The sequence below is a fragment of the Sturnus vulgaris genome, chromosome 3, assembly GCF_052056855.1.
Source record: "Sturnus vulgaris isolate bStuVul1 chromosome 3, bStuVul1.hap1, whole genome shotgun sequence".
NCBI classification, from domain to species: domain Eukaryota; kingdom Metazoa; phylum Chordata; class Aves; order Passeriformes; family Sturnidae; genus Sturnus; species Sturnus vulgaris.
The window spans coordinates 100647102-100661390 of NC_142245.1; the positions used below are offsets into that span (position 1 = coordinate 100647102).

The 14289-nt window shown below is 43.7% G+C and overlaps 1 protein-coding gene across 7 annotated transcripts in view; it reads left to right on the forward strand.

Moving 5' to 3' along the window:
• The window catches only part of HPCAL1 (hippocalcin like 1), a 79324-nt gene extending 65566 nt beyond the window's left edge, over positions 1–13758 (forward strand). For 6 of the 7 annotated variants that reach the window (XM_088162401.1, XM_014894986.2, XM_088162404.1 and 3 more), the window contains 3 exons: positions 8182–8584; positions 9696–9801; positions 12533–13758. In XM_088162401.1, the coding sequence (XP_088018527.1) occupies positions 8207–8584; positions 9696–9801; positions 12533–12630 (582 nt within the window). In that variant the 5' untranslated portion in view covers positions 8182–8206 and the 3' untranslated portion in view covers positions 12631–13758. Of the gene's footprint in view, positions 1–7793; positions 8033–8181; positions 8585–9695; positions 9802–12532 lie in introns of those variants that run through there. The other variant, XM_088162403.1, reaches the window with a different exon arrangement.
• The last annotated feature ends 531 nt before the right edge of the window (positions 13759–14289 follow it).

The following is a 14289-nucleotide window of genomic DNA, read 5'->3' on the forward strand; positions in this document are numbered from 1 at the left end:
AGAGCAAACTGGGAGGATGGGACTTCATAACCTGAAGCTGTAATTGGACAATTAACCCCAATATATAAATGGACCAAATCTTAGAAAAGTATGAAAATCGTGACTTGGAGTCCATCTTGGGTGGAGCCACGGCCAGGCTCTTGTACTGCCCAAGGTGTATCCTTTGAAGGCCTTTTTAATAACTCCCTGCTTCATTCTTTTAACTCTGTCTAGCCTCTGTTCTAGGTAGCTTCTCAAGGCATCATTTTCACTAAGGATACACCTGCTAAAGAATGCTTTTTTAGTTAAATAGAAAGGTTTCTTTCCACTCTTTGAAAGCAAACCCAACTCTCTTCCCTGCTATGTCTCAAAGTAGGTACTCTGAAATCCCCCTTGATTTCTCCAAGCCCCACATCTCAGCACAGTACCTGAAGCTGGGAAGGGGAGGATGTCAGATCTTTCCCTTGTTCTCTTTATTTAGGCATCATTAACAGTGAGGATGGTTTTGCAGACCATGCCTGAGGGCTGGGTACCATCTGTCATTGTCTGGTTAGCTGGTGTCATTGTCCCCAAGCTCTCCATCTTCTCCACAGGAGTGGCCCTGATGCTGTGGAATTTGCTCATGTGCCATTGGCTGGCTCTTGTTACTGCCAGAGTTTGACTAATTCTTCTGAAATTTAATCTAGGTTCCTTTCTCCCAGAGCTATGATTATTCTGTAAAGAATTTTTCTGTGATTTACCTTCATCAATTAAATAAATGTATCATAGGAAACTTCTAAAATCTAATGACAAAACAGCCCAACTGTGCTACTTCTGTGGTTTTAATTATATTAACAACACAGTGCCTTGTGCTAATTTTTGTCACTTTTCTTCCTTTTTCCTAAAAATGTTCTCTCTGATTTCCCAGTTCCCATCAGGAACTTTCCCCTGTCCTGCAGGCCAGCACTCACTGACTTTTACTAAAAATTATGTATTACAATGCTATTTCAGTGAATATGACGTGGGTTTTTCCTCATGCAACCCAGCCTTCTCAGAAAAAGACCTTGTGCACTAAGACATTGTGCAGACATATTTTCCTTGATCTGCAATATTGTGTAAACAAACTATAATTTTTTTAAGCCTTGCCAACTTTGCACGGTGTCTGAAAAAATAGGACTGGCTGCTTCTCCCTTGGTCTTGTTTAAAAAAAAAGGACAAAGGGAGGAGATGAGGAAAATCCATTCATGATTTTCTTTTCCTGTCTGCAATCACAAGCTGCATTGCTGCCCAAACTGCTCCCACCCAAATTAACCCAATTTCCTAATTTACTTGAAATATTTTGTGCTTTTCTTACTGTATTGGGAATATTTGCCCTTTACAGTAATAAGCTCTCCTCCCTGAGCTGGAGAACATCACGGAGAGCTCCCCAGAGGATTGCCACTTTTCTGGTCCCAACATGGGTCTCATTTATTACTCATTAGCAACAATTCATGAATGTCTGGGGGTAGTTTGTGTTTCTTTTGCTTCTTTTCAGTCGTTTGTAACCATACTATCCATGGTAAACTCTCCTCCTCTGGTGGGGGTCAGTGTTGGTGGGCACAGTGAGTAGCAATGGGGGCAGCAGGCGTGAGCATCCCCTGGCTCCTCGCTGTGGCTTCTGGAAAGATCTGCCACTGTGATCTGTAAATGCCTCTTCACCACACACTTGTGAAGTAAATGGTTCTCAGAGTAATGCACTGCTGCTCGAGGTCAGTGACTAACTGATTTTTCTCTGTAAGTCAGGAATATAATCCTGAATAAAGTGACTTCAATAGATGGGAGCAACCCAGACCACCTGTAAGTGAATTTTTCTGTTTCAGCCTTTGATGCTGACTCCATGAAATGAATGTGACAGCCTGGAAATATTTGTCTCACATAGCGATTTGCAGGTTGGAGTATTTGTAATTATATCCTTCTTTGGCAAGGTGGGGGGTAGGTGGTTATGTATAATGGATTTCATCCCAGATAGGGAATCACTTTTTCAAGACCACGCAGTTCCTGGGTATGTGTTCATGGATAAACCTACACAGTGAGGTGGCTCGAGATCTCTTTACCAATTCATTCCAGCTTTCGAAGGACATTCAGTGAGCATATGTGAATTGTTACTGAGTTTTCTGAAACTGAAATGTGGATGGTACGTGGAGTGGTCCTTCCCCTTCACCCACTGTTTTTAATAAACTTCTGAAAAGGATTGAACTTGAAAATAAGTTGCAAATAAGCAATGTTTCTTGTATAAACAAGAGCAGAATTAGTCACTGAAAGTGAAAATTTTTAAAAGACCATTTATTTATTTAGAGTGGTCTTTTCTTCACTTGTCAGGTTTCGTTTTCCTCTGTTTCCCCGAAGGCAGCAGCAGAAGCAGCTTCAGCCCCTCTTGACACGAGCCTTTCACATCTTAAACCCTGCAGGGTTTGAATTTTTTGCGGCATTTTTCTTTAATCTCACTGCTTCTATCATCAGCTTTTCAAGAGGTAAAGATGCTCCTTGTTGTCAAAAGGGGTTACTTTTGGCCCCGTGTCTGCAGCCCGGGAAAATGAGACAGGTGCTGCAGTGGCTGGTGTGCGGGTGTCGGCTTTTGCCGCAGGACAGGAAAGAAGTTCACATGGGCTTACCAGGCAAGACCAGATATCTATAGCAACGTATTTGTATATCCTGTGCCTTGTCTGTTGCAACGCTCGTTGCTTAGGATACTGACATTAAAACATGTAACAAAATCTGCTCTTCACTCTGGAGTTCATTATCTGTCCCAGCCCGTGTAACTGCGCATTTCCCCCCCAGCTCGGATCAGAGCCACTGACCAGCGCTCCGCAAAGCATGGTCCAGAGAGTGTTGTTATAATCCTGTTTTGCAGCCTGTTGCTGCACAATCATTTTTTACCTAAACATTTGTCACTGGCTGGGGTGTCTGGGAGCCCATCTCCCTCTTGCAGCCTGGCCCACGGGAGCTGGAGGCTTCCTAAACACATCTGTGTGTTGGCTGAGTTGCTGTGAGCTGGTGCTACCCGTGCACAAAATGTGTTCTCAAGGGCGTGTTCCTGAACTGTGGCAACACAAATCTTTAGTGGCTGAGGCTTGCATTTGGACTGCCTGTGTTTGGGGGGTTTTGCTTGTTTGGTTTGTTGTTTGTTTGTGGGGGTTTTGTTTGGGGTTTTGTTTGCTTTATTGTTTGTTTGTTTGTTTTAGTTGTTTTGTTTTGTTTTTAATACAAGGATCAAACTTTTAAAAATAGAGCCTCAGTGACAAATCTGGTGTTTTAGGTATTTTAATAAAAAAATCTACCCCTGTTGACATGGTTCTTGCATTTCAGACCAGCCCAGAGCAATGTTTGCTGCCCGGCTTATGCAGTTCATTTTCTTTGGGCTCCTGCAGTCCTGGAGGCACTGTGCTACAGCTTCACGACTGTAACAGATTTGACACACTTATTCTGCTTTATAAGTGAGCACTGCAAGAGAAATGGTGCTACACTTCTCCCCCGCAAAGCAGATAGCTCAGATAATATGAAGAGCATTTGTTCTGTTTCTTTAGTGCACTGTCTTTCTCTCAGCTGGAGAGCACCCCTGTCCTACAGACAGGTATTTCATCAATTTTCCTCTTTTTATTAGCACTAAATTAGTACCCAAGGGGGTTTGCACAAGGAAATGCATCTCTAAGGAGTTATTCCTCCTTTTGCAGATGTAACTGATTCATCGAGAGAATCCCATCATGAGCTCCTCTCAAGGCAGTTTTGCTTTCACGAGCTCTGCAGTAAAAAGCTGTTTTGGTCTCTGGCTTTCTGGGTTACATGGTCAGAGCCCGCTTCTGCCGGCTGTACCTGGTGGTTGAGGGAGAGTTCTTGTGAAAGTGAGATGCACTGAACTTGGTTACAAGTATTTCAAATACTTCAGTGCGTGGATGCCGACAGCCAGTCCATCTGTTGGCAAAAACACAGAATTGCTACTTTAGCTGTTTCAGACCTTGCTACAGTTACTCATCCCAGTGCTGCATAACCCGGTGTTGTGGTTTAACCCCAGCCCTAGCAGGACGAGGAGGAGAATTGAGGGGAAAAAAGGTAAAATGGTGGGTTGAGATAAGAACAGTTTAATAACTGAAATAAAAGAAAATATTATTATTATAATAATGGTGATAAGAATTGTAAAGAAAGGGGAGATAATAAAAATAGAGAGGTTACATCCAAGAGAAACGAGGGATGCACAGTACAGTTGCTTATCACCGGCGGACCCGTGCATCCCTGAGCAGTGATCAGCCCCCTGCCCCAACAATTCCCCCCCAGTTGATATTCCGACCATCACAGTATGGAGTATCCCTTTGTTCAGTTCAGGTCACCTGTCCTGGCTGTGCCCCCTCCAGATTTCTTGTGCACCTCCTCACTGGTAGAGCACGGGAAACTGAAAAGCCTTTGACTTGGGGTGAGCACAGCTCAGCAACAACTAAAACTTCAGTGTGTTATCAACATTATTCTCGTTCTCAAATCCAAAACACAGCCCTGTGCCAGCTACTAGGAAGAAAACAAACTCTGTCCCAGCTGAAACCAGGATACCAGTGTGTGTCTTGGCCTCAGTAAAAGACCTTTTTGCTCATTGCTGGACTTTTGCTGTGAGATTATTGCTGATTTTTTTGTAAGCCTAGAAGGACAGAGGTTACATTCAGGTGGGAATTCTCTGGCAGCTCGGTTTTGAGCCTGGCTAGAATTAATTAGAATTAGAATAGGCAGCGGCACCACATAATTTTGACAAGAATTTTGGTGTGAAACTGGAACAAAAATGCATCTGGATTTCTCCCTGTTTAAGCCTTACATGGCCCAGCTCTCTTTCACGAGCAGCGATTGACTTGCTAAGCCCTCAGCTCTGCATTTAGACTACCAAGCTGTTCCTTGTCTGATCACCTCAAGGGCATTCCTGCGATTGTTTTTCTTACTGCTATGATAGTGCCAGATGCTCTGAGAGCTTTTGCTCATCAAGGTGAGCAGGGACAAACCTCGCTGCAGTGTATGTGGCATCACTTCCCTGCATTTCACCCTGGTGTGAGGAAAAGGCAGGCTGTGCTAGAGTTAGATCTCTGCTAACTGCCCAGAGCAATGTTGGGTGCAAGGATGTCTCTCCTGCCTTGCCTCTGCACCCACTGCAACGAGTGATTTAGCTGGTAAAGGCTGGATAAAAAAAAGCAACAAAACACATCCCTAATCACAGGACTGACCAGAACATCCCACCCCTGCTCCCTGTGATTTCCATTAGCAGCCATCCTCTGAGTGGTCTTGTGGCTAAATCAGCTGCTGAGCCTCTGGAAGGTGATTTGATGAAAGCATTTTATAGCAATCGAATGAAATGTCAGTTGGATGCCAGCAGTAGGGGTTGCTGTCATGATTAATGAGATATTTAGGCATTTCATTTTGAAGGAGCTACCTGCAACACAATTTACATCAAAGCTGTTTTTTTTAGATGGGCTTTAATAAATTAATGTTAATGTTGGTTATTTAATTATTCACATCAAAATGGTTACAACTGCAGGATTGTTGAACACATTATGAAGCCTTTCAGAAAGCTCATATGCAAAAAAAGGTTGTTCAGAACATTGCACATCTTCTGATATAAAGCAATGTGAAAGAGGAGAAAGGGTTGAAAAGGCCTGTAATCTTTTGAATGCAAAGACTGCATGAATATAAAGCTTTTGAAGCTGATATTTAATGAGCATCTCTTCAAATAACAGGATGTATCTACCACTAGAAGTAGTGAAATCTAGTAAGTGAAGTTATTACCGTACCTCTCTGTTGTCTAAGGGTCTCTATTTTTAAGGGAACAAGAATAATAAAGGTATTATAGGAAGCGGGAGAAATTATAATAAACCTTTTCAAACCTTTTAACTACCAGTTGAAAGTTTTGCAGTCCTTAACCCTGCAAGTCAATAAAGCTGACGTAATTTCTGCTTAAAGCCCAGCTCCTTTGTTAAGTGGGCTCTACTGTTACTCCTGCCCTTCTCCCAGGGAATTCTGAGGAAGTGGTTGGTGAGGCAGGGACTGCTCTTCGACTCAGACACTAGTTCTTAGAAAGCACCTGGGAATCATGAAGTGAAGAGGCTCACTGAAGGCTGGAAACTGCAGGCACCTCCTCACCCAAGGACAGGAAAAATACTGTTACAATTTCTGCTCTTTAATAAAAAGGACCACATCTGATCCATTATTTGCTCCAAGCTGCTTTTTTCTGCAATTTAACTTCAGCAGACTAGAATATTGTGTTTTCTGCCCTCGGCACTGCAAGCATGACTATCTGGAGCAAAGAAGATTCAAAGATGGAAAGGCAGTGGCAGTAGCTGAGAGTCAGTGGTTTAACTGGAGGGCAGCCTGATGCTCTGCTAGGGGTGATGCTGGCAGGGACCAGGAGCTGTGGCATCCCTGCGTGTTGAGAGCAAGCAGAGGTATGTCAAGTAGGTCGAGAAAAGTCTGCAATATAATGGACAAAAATAAAGCTTTGGAGTTGAAATATTGGCAGCTTTTCTGGAAAACAGAAGTGCTAATGATAACACAGTTGTCCGTTAAGCCCAATGCACGGAACTACCGAGCAGCTGGCTGGCTTCTGTCTCTGAGCACTAAGCCACAGAGCAGGATGTGGATTTTTTACATTGCTGAGGCACTGCACAGACTAAGTGGAATACAAATAAAACAAGCTTACATTTTGCTGTAGAGAAACTTATTTTTTGCTGACCTTTAGCATTTTAAATTTTTTTGGGTTCTTATGCATGCTTGGAATTTTTACTCTCTGGGAAGTGCTTAGCCTCTGTTTTGCCTGGTCTCTGCATGCTTTGCAGCTCAGCTCTTGCAGTTTCCAGGTAGTCTGCAGTGTTGGCCTATTAGTAACCTGTCTTCTGCATTGGCTCTGAGCAAACCCAACAGGCACAACACTCTGTGCAGAGAAATTTCATTTATGAAAACCAATCACTGGGGTTTGGATGTGACTTTGTGCACACTTGTGAATAAAGTTCTTGAATTTGGGGAAGGACATGCAGCTCAGCCTCTGTCTTGGCAGAAGTTTGATATTGCTAGGTAGCCAGGAAAGACTGCAAGAGATAAAAGGCAGAAATTATCAAGGTTTTGGTTTTTTCCTGTTGTTGCATAAGTGCAGATTCACCATCTTTCATTTTGCTGAAGGAGCTCTTCTATTGCTGAGTAGTCTCACCTTGTGTGGCACAACATGAATATTGTCAAGAGAGAGGACAGACCCAGCTCTCTCCTGAATATCCTGATGAAATTCTGAATTTAAATGAGCTTTGGCCCTTATGAGGATATATTGAACCTACTGAATAAGCTTCTCTAAAAGTATAAACCCTAGTAAACCTGAAAATAGTTGCTTTGCCAAACATTTTGCTTTAGAAAGCCTTATTCTCTGATTCTCTGGGAGGACTGGAAAGGATGAAATCCCTCGTGCTGGTGCCGCTATCGCAGTGATCCATCTGCTCACGCTGCCTCCACGGCTGAGAAAAAGAGAGAGAAGCCTTTTGGGGTGCTGCTCTTGAGCATAGACAGTGCTGAGCTTACCCTTGCTTGCTCCTATGACTCAAGTGCCATGAGGGGCACCAACCAAGCCCCACCACACAGGGGCAAGCCCCTACTGCTAGGGGACAAGAGGTGCAGGGAGGGAGGAGAAGCTGTGTAAGCCAAAGGGTTTCAAAGAGCATCTGGACAATGCAAACGTGACTGGCACAGATCCACCTGCTCTTCCTGCTTCTTGTTTAGCTACATTTACTTTCACTTTTGAATAGATGAATTTTCTTTTCATCGCTGCTGCTGTCCCTGCCTGCTCCTGCTCAGTCATTGCAGCAGATCAGCCTGTGTAGGAATCCAGAGCTGAGCATTGCAAGCCGTGTGATGGAGGAGTGGGATTGCAGCAGAGAACTAAAATATTGAGCTTTATTATTTCCCATACAATAAGGATTAATAATAAGAATTAATATTTCCCAAATACTTCCTCCTGAACTACCTATCCTTCCAGAGCATATTAGTCACTGGGAGAGCCTAGAGGAGAGGAAAGGAAGCCAAATTAAATGAGGTATTTTCCTGGTGATTTATAGCATCCTTTTTATCCTCTTTCCCCCTTGCCCCAGGGGGACCCTCTGTTTCTCCAAGGGTTCTACCTCTCCCCAACCCCTCTCTGTCTAGTGTGGCTGGAGCTCAGGCAGATTTTCTCTTGCTTTGCAGCTGCTGAACCCGGACCCAGAAGAGGATGGGGAAGCAGAACAGCAAGCTGCGCCCCGAGGTGCTCCAGGACCTGCGTGAGAACACTGAGTTCACAGACCATGAGCTGCAGGAGTGGTACAAGGGCTTCCTAAAAGATTGCCCCACGGGCCATTTGACTGTAGAAGAGTTTAAAAAAATATATGCAAATTTTTTTCCCTATGGCGACGCGTCGAAGTTTGCGGAGCACGTCTTCCGCACCTTTGACACCAACGGCGACGGGACGATTGACTTTAGGGAATTCATCATCGCCCTGAGCGTCACCTCCCGGGGCAAGCTGGAACAGAAGCTGAAGTGGGCGTTTAGTATGTACGACCTGGATGGCAACGGGTACATCAGCCGTGGGGAAATGCTAGAAATAGTGCAGGTGAGCATTATCTCTATTGGACATCTTACTTGTGTTGCTGCAACCTCTTCACAATCAGACAGCTGGAGATGAGGGATGTGCTGAGCTGGGTCACTCCTGCCCCTGGGAGGTTCCTGAGCCCATGGTCCCCAAAGGGACCCGTGGTGGGCCCTACAAGATACAGATGAGGAAAGGCTCTGAGATATGAACAAGGCACTTGTGCACCTGGCCTGCAGCCAAAATTCTGCAGTTCTCCCTGGGGGTTTCTTAGTGTGATGTTCATGGGATCAAAAAACCCTAAATGCAAATTCTATTGACCTGATTAATCTCAGAATTAATGCTTTGAATCTTCAAATCTGAGCCAATGTGAACTCTGGATGAAAGGCTGTAGCATGCCTTTGTCTCCCAAAGGCAGAGGACACATAGACCACAGGCTGTAGTGGGGGCAGGCAGCACTGTCCCCTGTGCCCCTACCCCACATGCTGGCAGGGGTTTGGCCTCAGCAGGGACTCCTTGCCACCCACTGTGCAGCTGAGACGTGTGTCCTGTACAGTGCAAGGGAGTCATGCACTTGTTCCTCATGGCTGAGGTGGGTAATTTAGATGGAAGGCTAGGACTGCAGACACTCTAAAGAGGTCTTATCATTATTCATGTTCATGTAAGTCTGAAGATGCAGTTCCTTACCCATCCACAAAGAAAACCAACCCCTATTGCTGTATATTCATATTCACCATAATCCATGTGGCGCCCCACATGCATACATGTAATTGGGTGGAGGATGAGAGCCAAACAAAGAGGCTTAGCCCAGCTGCAGAAGAGAGGATTGCACACCATTGTCTCCTGTATTTTAGCTCAGTCCTGCTCATATATTAATCTAGACTGACTTTCAGTTAAACTGACCACGCTTCTTTTGAAGCACAAATGAATGCAGGAAAGAAAAATAAAAAAGTTGCAGTCAGAAATTCCCATTCATTTTAGTTTATAAAGTCCTGCTGCTGCCTGCCAGGGTCAGCTGTCTTTTTTTGTTGCTACAGGCTTAGATTCTTTTTCTCTGTCCCATGCTTTATCATTTGGGTTGTGTTTTTCTTATATCTCTTTTTTTAAACTTTTTTTTTTTTTTTTTACTACTTAGGCAATTTACAAAATGGTTTCATCAGTAATGAAAATGCCAGAGGATGAATCCACTCCTGAGAAGCGAACAGACAAGATCTTCAGACAGATGGACACAAACAATGACGGTAGGATTTCCTAAGCTCTAGAAATAGAAGTTTGCTAGTCCAGCATTGGTTGATAGTAGAATTTGGGGAGAGAGAAGAGAAGATAGGGATGTCCCCAGTGGTGCCTCTGGTTTCTGCCTGGCCTCATTGAACATCTCTGGTCCATGATAAATAGGGTAAATAAGTGAGTAGTGAACAGAGGGTGAATTCTCTTGCTGGGGGGCTGGTAGGGGAGCAGTCCTTCCCTGACACTTCACGAGTGAATCTCCTTCTGCAAAGGCTCCTCTGAAATTCCAATCTCCATTGTTTTTGGGTTATTTTCTTTGTTTCTTTGTTCATTGTTTTGGGTTATTTTCTATGAGCGTAGCACAAACTTGGCACAAGGTTTTGCTTCCATTGCCTTTGGTAGTGGTCTTGTCATCAGTAACATGGGTCCTGAATGTGGTTGGGCACCTGAAAGCAAAAATTCCCCTGGGTCCATAACACTTATTTTCTGTGCATGTTTATGGCATGTACACATACATGGTCATTTACCTCTGTTGCACTATGAGCATCAGGGAGATGTAGCAGCTCCCAAAACAGGTTGTGAAGTTTCGTGATAAATTATCTGACAGTGTACCCAGCACAGCTCTTCCACCTGTGCTGGCTCATTTCCTTGGGCTTGAAAAATACAGGCAAAAAAATGATAAATTTCCTCTTCTTTGTCATCGGCCTGATGACACATTTCCTCTATTCCCAATTGAGGTGGAGCTTTTCCCTGGGAATTACCCTGTCAGAGGCTGAAGTGGCAATTGCCCACATCAAAATCAGGAGCTGTGTTCTACTGATGTGCTCAGTGGGAGCAAAGATTTGATTCTAGCACTGAGATATGGAGACCTGAAAAAATACCATCTTATGTACAGAAAGAGTTTTATTTAAGACAATTTTATGGCTGCATTTTGGTGTCTGCTGCTGCAGTCCCCAGGGCAAATTCCTGGCCTTGCTGAAGTCCTTAAAAAAAAAAGTCTTTTACCTTTGACTTCATCAAAATTAGCACTTCATCCCCTGGCTTGATGTGTGGAAGGCCCTAAAATAACATGGTTAAAATATTTTTGGTCTGCAGAAAGTAGCAGTCCATGCAGATGAGTAACAGAGTAGTGGTCCCAAAATCTGATATATGTATGCATCCTCCATCTGTTGCACTTTGTTGCTGAAATAAAATAATCCTATTCCCAGTAAAATATCAGCCCTGCAAGCCATGCAGTGCCAAGGAACAACATCTGCATGTGTGTGTCTGGTGGCTGAAAATGTTTCTTCTCCATCTGACTGTTGGGCATTGCAAATGGATTTTGATTAGGGGTTTGGTTTTAAGTAACACAAGATGTTTTTAAATGCCCTGGGCAGTCTGTTCCAATGCTTGGCAACCCTTTTGGGGAAGAAATTTTTTCTAATATCCAATCTAAACCTTCCTTGGTGCAACCTGAGGCCCTATCCTCTTGCCACATTGCTTGTTACTTGAGGGAGGAGTTCCTCTCTGTTCAACCTGGTTTGGGTGCTGACCATCAGGGTCATTCCTCTTCCATCCCCATAACAAGCTGGTAGCATCTTGGGGCTGGTGCAAACTGGCACAATGAGCTGGTGCCTCTCTGTCTTCGGGTGCATGTGGCCAAAAGTGGCAGCAGGCACCTCCCAATGTTTGTGTGTAGGTCCTGTCTCAAGCATTGCAGTTTGGGGTAGGTAAGGAGAGCCCTGGGTGCTCTCTCCTGAATGGGAGACCACTAGACATGATGTCTGAGATGCATAAAATGCTTGTCTCCTCCTTTTCATAGGGAAAACTGTTTAATTTTTCAGTATTTCCACATCCTGTTTCTGCTGTGATTCTGCGTGCTGGAGCAGGGGGGTATTGGTGCTAGCTACCTGCCAGGGGGCTGGGCCACCCCACGATGAGGTCTGAAAGACCAGATGAACTATTTCCTCCTTGCTGTACCATGCTGTGCCATGCCACTCCACAGAATTGTTGGAGCCAGAGAATGCTGGAGTGGTTGCTCCTTCAGAGATCAATTTTCAGGTGTGCCCCAGGGCTGGCTTTACTTGTAAAAAAAGGAAAAACAAACCCCATCCTGTTCCTGTACACCCAGCAGGGCACAGCAAATGATTTGCAGAGTCATGGAATCATTGAATAGTTTGGGGTGGAAGGGGCCTTTAAAGGTCATCCAGCCCAACACTCCTGCAATGACCAGGGACATCTTGAACTAGATCACGTTGCTCAAACCCTGGTCCAACCTTGTGCATGCCAGAGAAGCCATGGTTGCTCAGCCCTACATGTCACAAGAAACAAGAGGACCAAATGGGGATATTTGTAATATTTAGGTTTAAAATGTTGTGGTAATACAAGCATCATTTCAAAGCATAAATGTGTTTGATACCATACTTGTGTTCATGTGTTGTGTTATTCATATAGTCTGGTTCTGAGCAAAGGGCTGCTGAATGATATTAGAACAGTTGTTTTTTAGATTTGGGACTGTCTTTTTAAATAAAAAAATAGCAATTATTATGCTGGATTGTTTTGCAGAAGAAAAATGCATTTGGGCTTAAAGGCTTGAGTAGGATTTAGCTGCTGTGCGTTGCACTAAATTCCCCTCGATGCCTTTGCAATAGATTAAATAGATGTTATGTTGCCTCAGTGAGGAGGGATTCTTTGCTGCAGCAAAATGGTGACAAGAACAACTGACTTTTAAACAATGATTTCCATTTTGGTTTTGCTCCCTGTCAGGTAAACTGTCGCTGGAAGAGTTCATCAAAGGTGCCAAGAGCGATCCCTCCATCGTGCGGTTGTTACAGTGCGACCCCAGTAGCGCGAGTCAATTCTGATAAAAGCGGACAGTGTGCTCAGAGAATCTCGGCTTGTGTCCTTCAAGCTTTGCTCGCAAACGGATGCCTTCTCAACCACCCCTCACACGTCGTGGATAAGACCCCGTTGCCAGACTGTGTGTGTGTGTGTGTGTGTGTGTGTGTGTGTGTGTGTCCGAGTGAACCAGCCCTGGCTCCCCACTAACACCAGTGCAGTTCTCCTGCGGCAGCTCCGTTCCTGCTCCCCCGTAATGTTACGATTCACTCTGCACATTTTAAACATTAATTGAAAGGTATGTTTACATGCAGCTATGAGAGAGTTCAATGGCTGGTGAGATACCACTTCACTTAGTCCGTGAGAAAGGTGATGTTTCCATAGTTCCCGAGAAGACGCTAGGTAGGACTTTTACCCAAAATAGCAGATGGTAGATAATTTATTTTGCTTCAGAAATTACTACGTTAAAAAAAATGTAAAAAAGTGGACTGAATGGAGTAGAAAGTTAAAAAAAAAAAAAAAAAGAAAAAGAAAAAAGGAAAAAAAAAAAAGCAGCTTTCCTGGGCATGGTTCCAATTTTCTTTTTGAGGAAAATTGCTTGCACTTATCTAATGGTCTTTACTTTCTTTTAATATATATATAAATTATATATATATGGTGAAGTAAAATTTTAAATATTTAGGTCATCTATTTAAGGCATAAAATAGAATTCAAGCTTTGTTTCTTCTAGTTGTCTGTGATTTATTCAAATCTTGGAGATTGTTTTTTTGTGATATTTATGCATTAGCAAATTGCTGTTCCAAAAGAAATGCATGACTAGCAGTTTGTGGATACTTCACTCTGTTTAATTCCTGAATGCAAATATTTGTTCATTTTTACTGTCAGTCATTCCAGCATTACTGTATTAACAAAAGACCTGAAAGGAGTTCATCCTCATTTTGTATTTCTCAGTGGAGTCCTACTTTCTGGTGGTTGCTGCGTTAAATGGCTTTTGAGTGCCCCGAGGTGACGTGACTGGCACTGCTGTTCTCGACTTGGCTACACCTCCTCCCTTTTGCTGTCAATATGTTAATAGTCTTGTGCATCCCAGTGTTATTTAATATCTGCCTAATGCCAAGAAATATTAATTGAAATAAAAGACTACTTTTCTTGTCTCTGCCTGTCTTGGTCTAAGCCATGCACCAAGTTCCTAGCATCAGGAATTTGGGGAAGGGCAAGGATGGCTCCCAGCACATCTCCCAGTTTTGTCCAAGATACGTTGCCTTTAAATACATAGGGATTTTGGGAGCTGGCTGTTGTGGCTGGGTTAACACAGTGGTGTTGGTGCCTGTGGGATCCCAGCTGAATCCAGGGTAAAGATTGCAGGAAGGTGACAACTCAATTTCTGCTGGATACAGAGCAACTCAAGGCAGTGAAGGAAAAGCTGCTGGCCCTGCTGGCTGGGCTACCATAGCCACAGCTTTACAAAATAAAACTCCTCTCAGGTACCAGATACTTGCTGTTGGACTAACATTTGACGATGGTAGCATGGAAAGCAGTTTTCTCCACATTCATCAAGTCTACAAGTAGCTGCATAAGCCTCCCCTCTCTGCAAAATAAAAGTATCAAAAATTTATTTGGCTTGGAGTTAACATTGAGCATATAATGAAGGGATTTTTGCTATGTAGAATGTTCTAGTAGTGGTT